General features: G+C 36.0%; 1 protein-coding gene across 3 annotated transcripts in view; it reads left to right on the forward strand.

Moving 5' to 3' along the window:
• Nucleotides 1–18,690, forward strand: part of IPO11 (importin 11) — a 115,970-nt gene that overhangs the window by 23,057 nt on the left and 74,223 nt on the right. For all 3 annotated transcript variants that reach the window (XM_074855831.1, XM_074855832.1, XM_074855833.1), the window contains exons 5-10: nucleotides 1,902–2,002; nucleotides 7,527–7,599; nucleotides 10,904–11,107; nucleotides 15,452–15,584; nucleotides 16,531–16,589; nucleotides 17,409–17,457. In XM_074855831.1, the coding sequence (XP_074711932.1) occupies nucleotides 1,902–2,002; nucleotides 7,527–7,599; nucleotides 10,904–11,107; nucleotides 15,452–15,584; nucleotides 16,531–16,589; nucleotides 17,409–17,457 (619 nt within the window). The remainder of the gene's footprint in view (nucleotides 1–1,901; nucleotides 2,003–7,526; nucleotides 7,600–10,903; nucleotides 11,108–15,451; nucleotides 15,585–16,530; nucleotides 16,590–17,408; nucleotides 17,458–18,690) is intronic.

An 18,690-nucleotide genomic window follows, 5' to 3' on the forward strand; every position in this document is an offset into this window, starting at 1 on the left:
CTCTGTCCTGGGGCTACCAATAAATCCATGTCCTCTTCCCCTGAATTTCCATACTTAATACAATGCTTTCTGATACTACAGGCCAAACAACACCTCTTTAGTTTCTTTTCTTGATCGTTTTCTAAAGCTAAAACCATAGGGTCACTTGGCAACGTACCACAATCCTTTTGCCATTCTGGTTGATTTTGCAATGAAAAGAACAAATCAACATAAGGCACTTGCATTTCCCTTCCCTCTGACAAAACAACATTAATTGTAACAGAGTATTATACTTCAAGGTTCCATTCTTTGGCCACTTTTCTTGATCTTCTGATATGTAAAATGCCTGCTAATGATTACAGTATTCAACTAATTGTTTTCTGGGAAGGGGATCACTTCCGACATCCTCCAATGTTTTAATATACATCTCAATGGCAATTTCTTTAAAATACCCCTCTCAGACCCCTTAGATGATTGACTGGACCCCATATTAGAACAAACAAACAAGTCACACGCACAAACACTGCACTATCTAGCAAAAATGTACAAATTGCAGTTATGAGCTCAACAGTAACCAATACCCTGGCTGTCACTCCAGCTGCAAGCAAACCTTTGTTCATACAGCTGCCACTCTGTGCAATCAAGCCTGGCTGTTACTCCGTGCAATCAAGTCTTTATTTTTGTCCAGACCCCCCTTTATATCTCTTAAAGCCTGATCCAACGGAAAAACATTTCACAGGAATATCTTTCAGTAATGCCATAACAAATCCTAGGGGACTTGCTCGAAATTCACCAGACCAGGGGATTGGAGGATCTCCCTGTAAAACCTTCAGTGGTGCCAAAGTCCTCATGATCCCATGACTCCATTGAGCATCAGAAGCGCTGTCCCCTCTATGTCATCAAAATTGTCACCGAAATTGGGAGTGAACCTCTTTAACAGCAATGTAGCATTAAGAAGTAGGCATTCTCTTTATTGCAGCGCTGGATGCACAGGGAATTGCTCTACCTAATGTGCCCACCAAAAGACAAAGGCACACTCATTATATACAATAAAAGAAAAATATTCATGTAATTTCTGAGAAGTACCCGCCTATTTTAGGGAATCTAATGCATATGTTAATACATTGCACAAGCGTACTAAAATTTGGGGAAGGGTTGCTGAGGGGCTTCCAGGGGGTCTTCGGTGGTCTCTGGTGGTCCCTAGTGGTTGTTGAAGAGGTGTTACTTAGTGTCTTTTCCATGAACTCTTGAGTTTTTCTTTTATGTAAGGTCTTGTCTTGGCTCATTGCTCTGTCTGTAAAGTTTCTCAGGTTTCTTATCTTGGTTTCCACAGTTGTCTGCCCTTCCCAGGATGTACCCATGAGAGTTGCAAAAATTGTGTCCTTGAGTGCATTCTTTCCTGAAACCCCTTACATTCTTGCTCGAGGCCCCTTGCAACACTACTAGGTCACTGTTTTGCAGTCAACATTGGTAGTCAGGATGGTTCTTGGCACATATAAAGATAATGAAGAAATATCCTGGAAACTGGATTCTGACTAGAATGAGAAATTATTTTGCATTGTGCAGTGCCACAGACTTCTGAGCTGTGATATTAAAGAGTGTAACAAGTGGTTGGTCCTAGGAACTATTACCCTTTTATCCCCTGCTAGCTGGATGAGATTAGAAATACATTTGGCCTATATGTTGGGGTTTTAATACCTCAAGTATTAGGGCTAGTGATAAACATCTTTTTAATCCTTAAAAATTGATGTTTAACACATTCACTTATCTGTTAAATGCTGACTAATACATTTTGTTTATATACACCTGTACATACAGAGGTGTGTGTATTTATACATATGCCAGTGCATGTGCTGATACAGTTTCTAGCATGTCTGGTGTGTGTTGAGTGGTTTATAACTGAATCTTTTTTTTTAAAACAGAATATCTTTACAAATCATACCCTGGATGTGAATGTAAGATGGTTAGCTGTGCTGTACTTTAAAAATGGAATTGATCGCTACTGGAGACGGGTTGCCCCACAGTAAGTTCTGATTTTTCTTCTACTTAACCTTCTACAGTAGGTTTTGTTACAACTTGCCAAACTGGAAAACAGTAAATTCCTTGGTTGATAGAAGTTACTTTAGAATTCATGGTGAAACTGTTAAAAATGATTTAACATTAGGGCTCACTAATGAACCCTTCTGTTTTCATGTTACTTCTTACAGCTATGTTCATGTTTTACTTTTGAAGACTTAAGTTTCAAGGCTGTTTTGTAGCCTTGAAGTGATTTTGAAGTGATGTCATAAGTATTATAATGCGAACATCTGGACTTTCTGATAGTGGCAGACGTGAAAGGTAGGAAGTCTCTTGGAGAGATTATTAGGGCACTATTTCATTTAAACTGATGCATAATTCATATAGATTGTGTACATGAGAGAAGCAATAGCTGTCATGATCGCAAGTTCTGATCTTCATTTTTTGTTGTTCTGATAACGCATGACAAACGCTTTCAAAAAAGCTAAAAATCTAACCAGTATTCTTAAGCACCACATCATTTACTTGAGTTATAAATAGTGCCATCATAATTCGTAATACCTGCAGAATTATATACTTCTCAGAGTTCTGTGTGAAGTTTTTTCTTTTTCCTTTAAAAAGTAAGTGTAATCTCAAAAAGAGTTTCAATTTTCCTTTGTTGTTTTCAGAAACTAAGAAGGACCTGGAAGTGTTCAGTTTGTCTCTTAAATGCTAGTCATATAAATAGGTGGGACATCACTGTCAGGTAGGGTGTAAGTTGGAATTCCAGGTCCAGTGTTTTATGGATGTTTAAATATTTTTAGTTTAATCTAAGCTAGTTCACAAAGTATGCCATAATTTTCATTGTGTTCTTTTTTTGAGATAGTTTAATGTATTTTGCCTTACATTGTAAGGTTTTCCAAAGGTCTGCCAAAAGAGAGAAATTGGTGAAATTCTGCATCTGTAGGACACTTTGTAGACTCCTTTGTTACTATGTAAAACACTAGAGTTTTTGTATATGTGGATCAGTATACAGTTGTGAAACACCTGCAAGTGTTTGGATTGTCTTTTTTGTGAGAGGAAAATACCGTCTTTTGCAAGGAAAATGTCATGTATCTTTGACATTTCTGGTTAAAGTGATGAGGTAACGCTGCTTACATTACTGGTACTTAGCAAGCATTATTTTAAGCAATTAAAATGTATTGTTTCAATTTGTTAATGTTTTTGGATAGATACTAGTAGCACTTCTGGTGAAAAAACCATGGTTCATTTCCTGCAGAAGTAATGACTGCAATTTTACTGTTTGAACTGAGGTAAAAATTGAATAACAGTCTTTCAATATACTTTTCCTGTTGCAAATCTAATGTGACTGGCTATTATTAAAGATTCCATGGCATAAATCTATATTAAATTTCCAGTATAACTCCAGTTCTTCCCCATTTATAATTTTTCTGTCATAAATTTAATGCAATTAAAGTATGAAATAAATTTTAAAAAATTATTGGATGCTGTTAAAGATTCCATGTAGTAAATATGTATTAAATTTCCACTATGTTCACTTGTTTTTCCATTTTTAATTTTCTTTCTAAACTTATATGTCACATCTTGTCAGTATTTTGCACTCACCCACCCAGGTCACTTTTCTCTTAGCAGAATATGTTGAGGGCATTTTGAGAAATGCTGCTTTTAAACTGTAATTTCTCAGTTTATTGTTTTGTGAACCAATCGTACTTTGGATAGCATGATTTTTGAAGGTTTCATTGTACAGGCTGAATTTTTGTTCTTTCAAATTTCTCATCTTTCATCTTGTCTCTCGCATCAGCAGCTGTCCCATGTCCATCATGGGAGTACCTCACAGCTTTTTCTGATCTATTCAGCCTGCTTGACCAGATGTTGGATTTGGAGGTGACTGGTTTCTACTGCCTTTTGAAGGAAAGGATTGATTTTTCATACCTGTGTTTTTGTCAGTGGGATGCTAACTCAGGTCTATCTGCTTTACTCAGCTACTGATTTTCACAAAATCTAAGGAAAAAAATCACATCATGGCCAAATGTATTTTAAATTTCACCAGTAGCTTGAAGAATTGTGAGAATTAGAGTGAGGTTCTTGCAGACAGATTATATATTCATAGAGCCTTAATTCCGTAGTAATTCAGAGTGAAATACAGTTCTTCTAGAACTATTTGTCTTGAATATTTATGTACTTGTGGAGAACTTTCAATCATCAAGAACTTACTGGGAAAGTTAAATGCCTCTATTGTACAAGTGTGCTGAAGTTATTTTCAGCTGAATCAAGCAGGACTAGCTTTACTCATCTGCTGAGTGTTCGTGGTTTCTCAGCTGCTACTACTGCAAAGCAGGATAATGTTGAAATTGTGAACTCTTTGGACAAGTTCAGTACTTGAGTGTTTCGTTATGCTAATGTACATAGCAACAGAACAGTGAATACAAACAACTTTTTGGTAAGAAAAAGTGATCCTTCTAAAATATTTTGCTCTTTGCACATGTTCACTGATGCTGTTTGTCCTATTCATGTTACTTATTACCTACCTGCCTTGGACTTCAAGCAGCATTTTCCAGTGAGAGTGATTTTAGAGATGGGCCTGTGAACTCTTCCCCTCCTGCTTTCTCAGGCTGCTTTCCAGATTGCTGTGGAGAAGAGCCTAGGGTTGTCATAGCCTCTTTTCAGGCACAATTTGGCCTATTTTTTAAAATTTGTTGTCAGTTTCCTCCAAAGGTGCTCTCACTTCATGATTTTGTATATGTGTTTATTTTCTTCAGAAATGGCTTTTCTTGATTTTGAGTATTATTAAGAGTTCTTTTTCTTGAAAGTGTTTTTGATTTTACAGGGAGTTACTCTGAAATTCTGTCTGTTGTGGACTTTGTTCTCTGATTTGATTACTATGTTGGCAACTTTAGTAATACTTCTCAAATCCATGTTTTCATTTGTTTGATAACTGTAACTCTTTGGATTTGGATTTCTGGTTTGCAAAATAATAGTCATCTTTTTAAAAGCTCAAAAATATCTTTTAAAATATTTGGATATGTGTTTCCCCATACCACCAACGCAAAAAACCATCAGAAACTTTGCAATTGTAAATTGTGAAAGACTACAACATAAATACTTAGAAGTTCATCTTTAGAAAGACTTGTTTTAACTTTTCATTTGGTGTAATTCACTGTTGAAGGCAAAGTGTGTTGAATGATACACATTCTTCTTAACTTCTAGCCTGCCTATGACTTTCGTATGTGGGCCTTTCTTGCAATGTATGAAAGGAGGACAGAGGCAGTGCTGCCTGCGGCCGTGCCTGCGCCTGCTGTGAGGGCGACCCGGTGTCGGGGTCCCCTCTCCAGCAGATGTCACTGCCGGGTTACCTACACAGTAAATCCTCTGGTGAACCGCTAGAGATTTCCATTCCCGTCACATAATGCAGTACACCACTTGCGTCTGCATTGATTTCTTAGATATTTTTTCATTACTTTTTGCCAACTTTGCTTATCATAAGCTTCTGTATTTGAGGCATTCATCCTCATGAGTCTACTTCTTTTCCTTTGTTTTGTTTGTAATGGCAAAAGCTTAATTACAGCAGTTTTATTTATAGTAAGTAAGGAATTGAATGCTTGCTGCTCTTGGAATATACGTAAGATACGATTAATGTAAATATGAAAAACTAATTAAGGCAAGGGGCCTCATGAGTGCACAAACAAGGTAGCCGAAATAGTGTAGTATAACAGGTTTTTCTTTTTACAAACCAGGTTTTAGGTGCTTTCTGTTATCCCTGAAAGTGAGTCACTGTGCAAACTACACTTAATTGAGATTAGATTTCTTGATTGCATTAATAATAGCTTTCAAGTTTTAGAAACCACTTAAAGTATGTCTGTGTGTGTGGAAATGATATACTGCATTTTTAATTAAAAAATAAAAAGGAGCACAGAGATTTATTTCCCTAAAATATCATCGTGTGGCTTTAGATTAATAGCTGAAATAGTTCCCTGCAGAAGAACTTACCGTTGCAGAAATCTTTGTAAACTTTACACAAAATGTTGTTGGGCGTAATTTAATTTTATGTAAAAAATATCTTAAAGCCTGTCTTGATAGTCATTTAAATGTGGTACCTGAGTGCTATAAATTACTTTTGAAAATAAGACCTAGTGTGCAGTTCTGAGTCATGAGTGAAACAGTAAATTGCCCCCCTTGTGTACTATACTTAGAATGATAAGTCTTTGATTTAAGAGATAGTGAGTACTTGTTATATACAGGGGGGGGGAAGTTAAAATATTGTTGCAAATGTTTGATCTTAGGGTAAATCTTACCTCTGTTTTTTATTATTTTGAGATGAATATTTAGTACTTGTCTAGATTAGTGTAAAAGCTGTGTTTTATGGAGCTTTGGGCATCATTTTAAATCTCATTATATAAAACTACTAAGTTAGTATCTATGCCTGAGGTCAGACAACAGGAAGTGGTTGTGTTGGTGTGTTTAATCTTTTTTATTTCCAGCTCCTAGACTTCATTAAGATGTGATGAGTGCATGCGTACTTCTAAATTGTTGCAATGTCAGGTGAAACACTCATCTAAACAACCCTGCGTAACAACTTAAGTCTTTGTATGTACAAGAAACAGCTTTCTAGGTGCTATCAGTGAATGAAAGTGCATTTTTTTTTTTCTGATTGTGTAATCTATAAGTATCAACAAAGCCTTTTTAAAAGCAGTTTGTTTCCTTCCTGGAACTTAAAATTACATGGGTCATATAAAGTCTGTAGTAGTACAGGAGTGATGTATGATACTGTAACTTTTAGTCTTTAACTGATAGAGGTCACTTAAAAGGAAATATAAAGATAGCATAAAGTTGCACTTGATCAAAAATTAATCTTTGTGGGTTAGAATTTATCCTTCTTACTAGTTTTCCCTGCATCTTTGAAGATTCAAAGGTATAATTTTCAAAGGATCCATATTTTTAAGTGTAGCTATATGACTTGCTTGTAGAAAAGGATTTGTGGTAGAAAAGGATTATTGCTTTTGCCAAAAGCTGTCATCTGATACTGTGATTGCCTTGTGCCGAGCACCTTTTTGTCATTATACATAGTATACATCGGCAAAGTCATGCTCCAGTCATCAATCCCCACAGTAATAATTGTATAATGACTGTCTAATAACAATCAGTTTATAGTTTGTACAGTTTTCCCTTATTTTCATAATATATCTGTGTACCTTACTCTGAACTTTCTCTTGCCATTTGTGTTTTCAAAGGTCACATCAAAACCTGAGGTTAAAAGGCCTCATAAATATTTGTCTATTTCACTGTTCCGTCTCTCTTTAAATATCTTTGAGATAGTGGAAAGACAAGGGATTTTGTCGTGTGGTTTATCAAACTGAGATACATTAGTTCCAGGAAAGTTATGTATAAAAGCAATCTTCATCCTGTCAAACACAGATGCACAAATGGAAATGATCATTTAGTTTCAGTCTAGTAATAGTGACAAAATAATTCTAAATATGAATTAATAGTTGTTTTAATTGAAAGTTAAATAATATTCTAATATATTGTGACAGTGCTCTTTCTGAAGAGGAAAAAGCTACATTGCGTGCTGGACTCATCGCCAACTTTAATGAGCCAGTGAATCAGGTTAGTGGTGAACGATTGTTACTCTCCCAGCAAATGCTTTTAATGGTGTATAATTTGGTTTCTCTCTTTACAAAGTGTTTAATAATAATAATAAAGTTGACAAGTTGCAGTTTACATGTTGCCTTTCAGACAGATCTTTATGTTGCAGTGAGATTTTTCTCCACAGATCATAATTCGTAGAATCCAAAATCATAGAATCATTTAGGTTAGACACAACACATTTTTTGTTGGAGTGGCAGTTTATGTTGTCCCTCACTGGTTATGCAACCGCTTGGTGAAATGGCTTAGGGAATGGATGTAGCCCAGAAAACCCCCCTTCTTTCCTTGAGTGGTTTTTCTTTTTTCAGCTGTATCTGTTCTCTGATCTGACTCCCAGTATAGCCATAGAAGGAAGTGTGGTGGTGTAGCAGGAAGGAGCTGTTGAGAATGCTGCATAAACCCACCTAAGCAGTATTGCTGTCACATGTCTAATCACAGCATTAATGAATTTAAATAGGCACAATAAAGCTTCAGTATGATAGTGTCTTGTCTTACATACAGTGACTAAATTTAACCTACAGTTTTGATTAAAATAAGAATTTATAAATTGAGTATAGAGCTAATGTTAGGGGCTCAGAATATGCATATGCTAGATGATTCAGTCTTCCTTCTGCAAACTTATTCTTGCTCATGTAAGTATGAGATTCTGCAAGGAAGTATTTGCTAATATTTTAAGCCAGGTCTTAAAGAACCTTTCCAAGAAAATACAGAAATTATTTGCATAAGGTAAAACTTAAAAAGAAAAGGTATAGCAAACAAATAATTCTGCAGACAGTTAAGTTTCGACTTTTCAGGGTTCCTCGATGGGATTAATGTTATTTGTAGGATTAGAGCAGTGTATCAAAATTAGGGTAATGTAGTCTTTGTAGAAGACCTTTGTGCAATGACAATATTGAGTAGAATTTTTTTATTTCAAGTGGAATTTTTTAAAATGCTAGTCGGCATAGAAAATATCTTTAAATTTTTAGTGCAGGTCTAGTTTCAATATGAAAAATGGGACCAATTATTACTTATTCCATGTCATGTTGCACCATAAAGCGTGTCATTTATGCTACTACTAAGGAGTATAAAATTTATCAAATTTTTAATTTGGAAGCAGTTGCATGATATTTACATTTCTAAAAACCTAATGTTAACTGCATTGTATGTAAAACAATTCAACCTTTTAATAATTTTTCCATATCACCATTAGTATTTAATCAGTTTGCTAAGACAATAGTATGGTATATTTTATAGTTACAAATTCCACTGCTGATGAAACAGTTCTGCAGTTCTGAGACTATAGTTGCAGGCTGAGATTGGAACCTTTTTAACTGACACTTTAAAGACTATCAGCTTTATATATTTTTTTGTGTGTCCTTATGATATTTTTGGGATGTAGTCTTTTAAGATGTGAAGGGCTTTGTTTTATGCTAGCAGCCTGCTCCTAAATTTGGTCAAACAATTGTTGTGATATCGAAGTATGTTTACAGAGTCCATTTCCCCTTCCTTCTCCCTTGCTCCCCAATCTGTGTTGTACATATTGTGAGGTTTCCTTTCAGAGGCAGCTTTCATTTAGTCCCCAGTCTGCTTGATATGCCTGAGTTTTGATATCTTGTGTTCCTGATAAGTGCTCTTTTCCAGTTGCAGATACTTCATAACACAGTTGCTATCTGCTTGTGCTTTCTGCATCACCGAAGGTAGAAAAATTGACCCTTGTATCTATAAAAAGAAAAAAACAACCCAAAAATATAAGAATTAGACATAGTTTTGAGATGTGATGATACAGTCTGACTTCTGAGGAGGGGGAGAAGAAAAACAGAACATACCGTCTGTTGGGAGCATAATTTCCATGCCCTCTGAAGATACTTACCATATGGGGGGAACAGAGGAAGAAAATATTCCTTGAAATGTATGACAGCAGATCTTTTTTCACTGAAAAAGCCAGTCCTCTAGGGAGATGTACTCTTGGCATCCCTGGAGAGGTTGCTTCTTGTATCACATATGGAGAAGAGTTTATTTGCTCCCTCCTGCCAATCGACATCACTTGATCCAAAAATAGATTAGAGTCTCAGCTCTTCCTTGCTCTTCCTCAGTGTCGGTTTTCTGAAGCAGTTTTTCTCCCTAAGCAAGTGAGTAGGAATGAATATTGTAGGAAGTTTTGCATGGTGGTCAGACTTCAGATGAAATGTCGAAGGAAGCAGTAAAGGAGGACATGGCTATTCCTTCTTATGCCTGTAAATTGCTTGGATTCCTTTTGGTAGCATAAGAAGGTAACTTCTTCCCTAACCTGGAAGTGTGGTGGTGGTTGTAAGGGTATGTTGAAGGTGAGAGCATCTTCTTCATTAATCCAATCAAGGACCTTTTCAATGTGAAAAGAGTAAGAACAGGGAAACAAGAATATTAAATTCTGGGATATTCGAGGTGGGGTTATGAGACACTATAACACTATACAAAATTTATTAAGGAATGTTTAGAGGAAGGGAGCTGTGTAGTAGCAAAGTGGGGAATAGACAGAAAGAGGGTATAAAAGGGCCGGTCATGTGTAAACCATGACTGGTCAGTACCTGTGTCTCAACAAACCCTGCACCTAAACACCACTGTCTGTCCTGTCTTCTGATTGAATCCTTCACAGCCTTTCTATGTAATTTCACTCTGTTCATTGTGTGTGCATGCTGCAAGGACTAGGTGCCAGCTACTGGCAAGACTGGTGTGAGTGGGATTTGGTGCCAGCCACCAAAGTCAGGTGGTGGGGGTGGTATAGGTGCCCCTAGACTGTGGTGTGAGGAGCTGGAGTGAATGAGACTCTCAGCTTCAGACACTGGGACAGAACTGTGGCTTACAGGCACGTGTGCCTGAGGGGAGGGAATATCTGTGTCTAAAAGCTAAAACTCAGGTATAGCAGAAATAAGGGTAATATGTATTCATCAGTCTCTGTAGAAAGTGATAGAAAAGATCACAAAGCAAAAAATGGTTCTCAAATATTTCTTCATTTATGTGATTTCTAGAACAAATAAGTTTAGTGGTCTTTATGTAGAATTTAAACAAGGTAGCCAGCTTAGCATTTTATATAAATATTTACTATAAACATGAAATAGAAGAATTTTTTCTCCACATCTATTTGTATTCAGCAAACTTAAAAATAGTTTGAGAAAAAACACAGTTCTAGCAATCCATATTAGGCTTTTTGATTCAGGTTTTATTTGCCTGTTAATTTCTGCATTGTACATTTCCTAAATGATCTTTGACTTTGTGGTATCTATGTCATGTTTTTGCTTTTTTGCAGATAGCAACTCAGATATCTGTACTGATTGCTAAAGTTGCCAGGGTGGACTGCCCAAGGCAATGGCCAGAACTTATACCCACTCTTGTAGAATCTGTGAAGGTCCAGGATGATCTTCGACAACACAGAGCACTACTTACCTTTTATCATGTTACAAAGACCCTGGCATCCAAACGGCTTGCTGCAGATAGGAAACTTTTCTATGATGTAAGTAATGTGATGCAATATTGTAGAGCGTGCAAACCACATATTGTACATGCTTGCCACTTCCCATGGTTAGCTGGCAGTGCATTAATGGCAGGTATGTTGACTTTAATGTCCTGCCTTGAAACAGACGTGCTCTTACTTTGGTGCATATACGTACAGTATGGAGTAACTGGAAGTCAGGTTCTAGGGAAATGTTTGAGATCTTTATTTATTTTGCATGCAGCTTGAGTGTTACTATAATAACTTGTGTTAAGAAGCAGAGCATCATCTATAGAACAATATCTGCATATCAGCCTTATGTTATCATGCCATGCAGCAGATCTTATTATATATGAATTTGGAGTGGTTTTGGAAGTGTGCTGTGGATTCGTAATTCAATATAGTCTTTAAAAAATACTGGGTTTTAGGCTTCCATCCCACAGTATTTTTGGTTTTTATCATCAGTGGGAATGTGTTTGGGGTTTTTCCAGATCAGCTTCTTTCTCCAGGTTAATTAAAAGGCAAGATGTGAATGCAAATGCCAAATCTTGTCTCATGCAGTTTACATTCTCCAGTTGTAAGAATCCACTGATTAGAACACAAATTTACCTTTGGCTTTAGGCTGTTGCATCTCCAATCTCATTTGGAGTTAGGCAGTGATGTAGTACAGTTAACAATTCAGTGAGTTAAACATCTTTTCCAAACATGTTGCATTTGAATTTCAAAATTTTATTTTATTCCACCATTTTAAAGAAAATATTATAGCTCAGATAATGAAGACCATTTCTGAGAGTTTACCATTGTAAGAAAAAATTTTCTGGCTGTATGATTATTAAAGTGAAATTTTAATTGTCAGGGGTCTGAGAAACTGAGGGCCGGCTCTTGTAAAAGGACAGAACTGAAATATGATGCTAGGTGATGTCTGTGTAGAGGAACAGTGTTTTCTCTCTCTGCCATGTATAGGTATGGGTGAATATAATCTCTGTATAGGAAACATTTGTTTATGTTTTGAAATTTATTAGGCTATTATGCATAATCTGGACAATTGAACAATACAGGTTTTGGTATACTCACAGATATTAATTCCAAAGCAATAGAGAGCGAGCAAGATAATGACTTCTTTTCTAGAGCTCTCCTAAATCAAGATGTTGTGTATACAACCTGGATATGCATCTGGAAATACTGTTAATGTTCAAGGTTAGAGCGACAAAATCAAAACCAATCCCAAAGCCCCACCTTCATAAAATAGCCACATTCATACCCTCCCAGTAGAGGAACAGAAAGGAATTTATAGGTTGTAAGGCCCAGTAATTGTTGTTAAAGTTATCATGTCCAACAGTACCTTTGCTGTATTTCCACCATCTTATGTGGTTCAAAAAGAGCTTAGTTACCTTCAGTCATTTTTATGTTTCCAAGAAACTCATTAAGTTTGTGTGAACCTTTTTCCTTATGGAACGCCATGTTTCCAGTATGGTATTTTCTCTGTATAGTCTTTTATTTATAGAGTGGGACAACTTCAGACATGCGAAGTAAAGGCTTATGATATTTTTTTTTAGATTTGTAAGCTAGTTCTTTTCAGAAATATCATTGAAATTTCTATTTTAATAAGCATGCTATTTAAGCAGGCTTTTTATGCTTAAGTGTTGGTTTTTAACTTGTCGATAATGTTCAGTATCAAAAGTTCCTCTATCATCCCCTTTGATGTGAATGAAAATTTTCAGTGCATTCAGTTTCACTGTGTTGGGAACACTGTATATGTTCAGTTTTTTTAACTTTAGGTGGGAAAAGGAAACTTCCTGAGCATCTGGCAGTATAGGGTTCACATTTATAAGGATTCATTTTTTTTTAATAATGACTGAATTGGATGACTTCAAAGTCTGCTTCTTCTGTCTCCTGGGAATTCACATCTGTTGGGTGGCATGTGACTTCTCTTGGGCAGTCAAAACGCCTTACGGAACAGAGCCATTTGAAGCTAGAAGTTCTAAAAGCTTTTATTTTTGAAATAACAAACTTTCTTGATACTTTCAGATAAGTAGTTGCTGTTGCAGTGTTGTGGGGTTTTTTTAGTGTTTGGAAACACTTGATAAATTTTTCATGTAACATGGTACTTGAAGATTACAAAGTCATGCTTACAGATAAGGCATCCCCTATTGAACTCTCTTACCTGAGGTTTAACAAGAAAAATGTTAGGTGTTGTACGGATTGTGATACACTAACTTTTAAAAACGCAGCTGACTTACCACTTCATTTTTCTGTTAAGTAGTACAATTATGATCACAAGTGCATTAACGATCTCCAGGGTAGAATTGGCTGCTTTAGTACAAATAAAAAAAATGTAATATCTGGTTATGTACTATTGGTGACATGCTTATAAACATCTATTTTCTTGCCTGTTTTCTGGACTTAGTCTATTTAATGAGAGTAGTAGCTCTTGGAAGTAAAACCAGTGAGTTTTATTTTTCCGTCTAATAAAAATGGGTTAAAACCTGTGATATTTGGGTTTTTTTTTTGTAAGAGCACATACCCATATAGCACATATTGGAGAAGTGATACCATGAATTTTCTGCAAGTCAGCAAAAATATCAGATGTAGTTTTTAACCCATTTGAGCCTTCCTGTTGCTTGTTTGCCCTGGTTTTGAAAGAATGCTCTTAGATTTTTACAGTCTATCTGAAAAACTTTTTTTTTTCCCCTGAAACTAAAGTTCTGCACAACTTCTATCTTAAACTAGAAGCACTTTTCTTTGCAGTCTTACCATGAAGTGCAAGAAGGTTTTGGGTGCATTGTGTGTTACTGCATACACACTATTCCGTTTAGTCTCTGTTGAAGTTCGGTGAGGTTTTTTATTGACTGTTCTGATTTCTTTACTGATTTGGCGATTGCTATCTGTTTGAAAGATGGTCATAAATAGGAATCTTGACTAGGAATCCTCATGATCACTGATAGCCTATGAAATGCAACATTGAACAGGTCTGCCATCTTTGATTTTACTGATACTATTGATCATGAACAGTTTTTATTTATGAAGAAATTTCATATTTATTCTGTAACTTGGGTATCTTCTTACCACCACCAGCATGCTTTGCCTGTTTTACTGACTACAGGAATTTAAGGCATCTAGCCCCATGACTAGGTCTTTAGGTCCTGCCGTAATACAAATTATAATTGCTAGTTGAATGATTTCAAATGTAAAAGTGTGGTGGGTCCTCCTAATGGATACTGTGTGTATTTGTGGTTCTGTCCCTCCAATTTTTAATAAAGCAATTATTGTTTAATTTTTTGTTTAGTACTAAGGTACACTGATCAGATAACAAACAAACGGGTTTATCCAGAGTATATTCTACCATTAGGACTATTATTGCTGCTTGGAATTGTTTTGTTCAATTTTTATCTGAGTTGTTACTTTTTACTACTATGATTAGTATTGGTGTAGTCTATTTAAGAGACATCCCCCCAATACTCAAAGTCAACCTCCAAAATGTGAGTAGGTTGAAAGTATTGGTAATAATTTAGTGATGTGCTTTTGCAACTCCACAAACACATCATTGAATTATTAAGAGTTTCTGCTGTCTCACCTTTACTCAAAGGCACTAAATCAACAGGTCATGTGCTTTTAATTCTGTTGATGTAACACACAGCAGAATAAGTACAGTTTCTTCCTTAACTATGAAGCTGTCAAGTGCTACCATAACTGAATGAGAAAATCTTTATTTTCTGTTTATACTTCAGATATCTTAATCAGGTAAGCACTGTTTGGAATCTGTAACATGAACTGTCTGAGATTTGTTCAGTGCTATCTGATTAGAAACTATTTGTCATTCTATATTTTAAATCATTTGAGGCAAAAAGTCAGGGTTTGCAGCTGTCAACAAAATAAAGTTAGTTTCAGTGCAGGCATTGTTCAATACAATTTATATTAGAGAGGTAACTGCTAACGGTGTCCCAGAGTAAGCTGATTCAGATATTAACTGTGCTGCTTACACTTTAAGTCTTGTAGAAGAGGAGGTGACGAGGAGAGCTGGTAGTCTTTTGAAGCCTCATATCATATTATAGACCTGTGGCCATAATGACAATCAGATAAGAAAGGAGGCCTAAACAGTTGCCTTTAAAGTGGTAGAGTCATAGACCAAGTAGGAAGGGAAGCAGGTGAGTCTATCATAATATCAAACTAAGACAAAATGTTTTTGTGGAAAACATCTTTGGATCAGTACAACAAATAAGCAAGTGAGACACTGTGGCATGTGATATACAAGAAGATGGGTTAAATATTTTAACTGACCGAACTGGCCTTTAACATTTAGGAAGTTGTTATGCTATAACCAAATTCGTGAAATCAAATGGTTGTTGGTCTGTCTTCCTTCTGCAGCTTGCATCAGGTATTTATAGCTTTGCGTGTTCCTTGTGGAATCATCATACCGATACGTTCCTACAGCAAGTTTGTACAGGGGATGAAGCTGCAGCTACAAATTCACTAGAAAGAACCTTGTTGTCATTGAAAGGTAATAATATAGGAAGATATTAAATATAAGGAATCAAATAAGTTACTTCACAGTGAACGAGTAAGACTTCTTTGGTAAAGAGCATTCTCTAACAAAGCCATGCCCATTGGGAAAACCAGTAATCTTGGTTTATTTTACTTGTACCTTTAGCAAGGCAGAAGGGGCATTGTTCACACAGAAGGGGGAGAAGGTACTCTTGTTTCTCTGAATGTACCATTCTGATATGCATGTTGTAAGAAGTCAAAGTCTAGGAGGTGGGAAAGTGGATGGCATAACTGGGTTCTTTTACATGTGTTGTAATTTAGGCTTGCATCTATCTATCTTTAGGCAATTAATGGAGGAAGCTGAGCTATGAATTTTGTTGTGTTAAGTTCACTTTGTGTTCAGTCAAGACATAGCCTTAGGAGTCAGTGTAGGTTTTAGGTTGATGCTGAAGTACTTATCAGTGAAATGATTACATATCCTTACTGTACGTTGCTACTTTGAAGAATTGAGATGTTTGTGTGCAGTCCTTGTGGTGTAGATGGTACCTGTCTTTAATTGTTTCAGAAGGTGCAGCATGCAGCTTCTCTGGGTTATTGGCAGTGATAAACCTGAGAATTCATAAGATGGCTTATGGGCCTTATTTGACTGTACTTGGCCCTTTTCGTGCTGCAGAACCTCTCAGGTTGAAAACTTACAGCTTTTGCAGAATTATTCTTGATTTAGTAATTTTTGTAGTTCTCTTCATTATTTTACATGTAATGTACTGAATTTTAAAGTAATTTCAACAAGATTAGTTTCATGTTAGGTATGGTTGAGGCATCCAAAGGCCTGAAATTAAATTTATTTTTTTAATACAGAGAATTGGAAGACAGGCAAAGTAACTGTAATTGTAACCATGTTCTGAAATCTGTTGGGACAAGGGCTGAGAAATATCTACACAAATAACACATTTTTTCCCTAGTGCTTCGTAAACTGACAGTCCATGGGTTTGTAGAACCTCATTGGAGTGTAGAGGTGATGGTAAGTGACATATATCTGTTTCTAGTTCTAGATTAGAAATCTTTTGTGATGATTTCATGTGTTGTTAGAGCTATGTTTAGAAAACGTTGAAAGGCATGCATTTGTGTTATGTAAAGAAAGGTCAAGTAACACATTCTCAAAGTGTCCTCACATCATTTAAGAACCATCAGATCCTAGCTAAATCTTAAACACTGTGGCACTAATGGCATGATGTTTAAAATAAAAGGTACCCCTTCCAATTTGTGTCACAGGATAGTGACACCCTGTTGCCTACTGAAAGATATCCTATGTGTACTGTCCCCCATAATTTGAAGAGGATGTTTTCATTTAATGATGAATGTAATGTCATACTTGTCCTATCAAATTCTATTAATAGAATTTGTCTGAGATGAAAGCTTGTTATATGCAGCCCATCTAGGGGAAGAAAAAAACCCAAACCCAAGTATCTCCCTTAATCCCAAACACTGCCTGCTTCGCTGAAGGAATGGGATACCTATGACCTTCCTAAACTAGGAAGTTGAGAACAGGAAAGAACTGGATAAGCAGATTATAAAGCACATGTCTATATTTACCTATACCTCTTCTCTTAGAGATGCTGTACTGTTTGTGTGGTACTAATAAGGTCAGCTTGGATCATCTATGCAGTCTGCTAGCTAGCTAATTATTTGTTTTGTGAGGAAATTGTCCAAGATAATCAATTAGTTCAGTTAAGAGATAAGATGATGTCTGAACTGCCTTCAGTTTGACTCAACTTTCTTCTCATAATACAGTGCAAAATAAGCTTCATCTTTAAAAGACACGTACCTTTATATTTTTCAGGGTTTTCTACATGCAGTGTTTGAACGGCTAAAACAGTTTCTGGAGTGTAGTAAGTATCTGAATATTTTTTCCTTGGTTGTTAAATATTAGAAGCTGGATGAGAACATATTATGGTTTAGTGCATCATCAGTAATCATTTAGGTGCAAGGTATTTTTATGAGTGCAAAGCTATTACTTTAAATGCTGCTGAAACTGTCACAAAAGGCTTCAGTAAAAATGTCCTTTTATAGCAACAGACTAAAATCTCACCAAAATTATACTTGGCATTATAATGCCAATGAAAATTAAATCTTAAACCATGGATTGAGAAAGTATTCATATTAAAGTATATAGATGCTACTAAATCCCAGATCATTTTGAGTTTTCTACATTGAGAGAGTTTTAGGTTTATTCTTTTTCCTGGAGTTTGTCATATATTTTGGTATGTGTCAAATGGGAAATAAAGACCACATTCAGCTGCATGTACTTTGTCAGCTGCGTGGAAGAGTAGTAGTATGAGACGGGCAACCACAGGTTAACACAGTCAACAGAAATATAAGCATAATTGGGAGGTGTTAGTGCTTTTGCAGGGAAGTTACCTGAAGCAAGCAAAAAGGAGATGTTAGGCAGTATTGCATGTGAACTCACTCCTTTTTTTTTCTTGTTTGTACACTTGTAGTAGACCCGGTGCAAGCCATTCATTCATTTGAAGCCTATTAGGTCGTTCTTTCAGGATTCAACACTTTTTCCTAAGAATAGATAACTAAACTGAGTAGAAATAAGTCTGATTTAGATGAAGATACTTGGCTCAGGAACCTGTCCTTAGGTGAGACAGGCTGATCTGGGCTCTGAGCCTTGTTTCTAGAAGAGATGGAAACTGCCACTGTGTTCAATGCCAGAATAAAGTACATTTTTTTGCTCTTCTAAAATGCAGGCTTCTTTGCATGCAACTGTTTGGTCCTTCTACTATACTATAGTCATGCTTTTTCTGACTTTCATTTTTGGCAAGATAGTTGCCTAGCTTTAATAGACTAAATTGAAGGCCATCCCATCCTAAAGCTTAGTGGTTATTGTATTCCCTAGAACATGAAGACTGTGTGGTTTGAATGTCCAAAGATATGAACTGAGCTGCACCTTCACATTTCCACTTTTCTAATCAATAAGTTGTTTTGCAAAATCAGGCATGATTACCTTACAAGATTAGTGTTTACATTTATTATATCGTGTTTTTTGCCTGTATGTCTTCATTATGTCTCTTTTTGTTTTTCTCTTTTTTATGAAAAAGCTTTATCTGTTTTTTGTA

This window comes from Strix uralensis, chromosome Z (genome assembly GCF_047716275.1).
Source record: "Strix uralensis isolate ZFMK-TIS-50842 chromosome Z, bStrUra1, whole genome shotgun sequence".
Classification (NCBI taxonomy): domain Eukaryota; kingdom Metazoa; phylum Chordata; class Aves; order Strigiformes; family Strigidae; genus Strix; species Strix uralensis.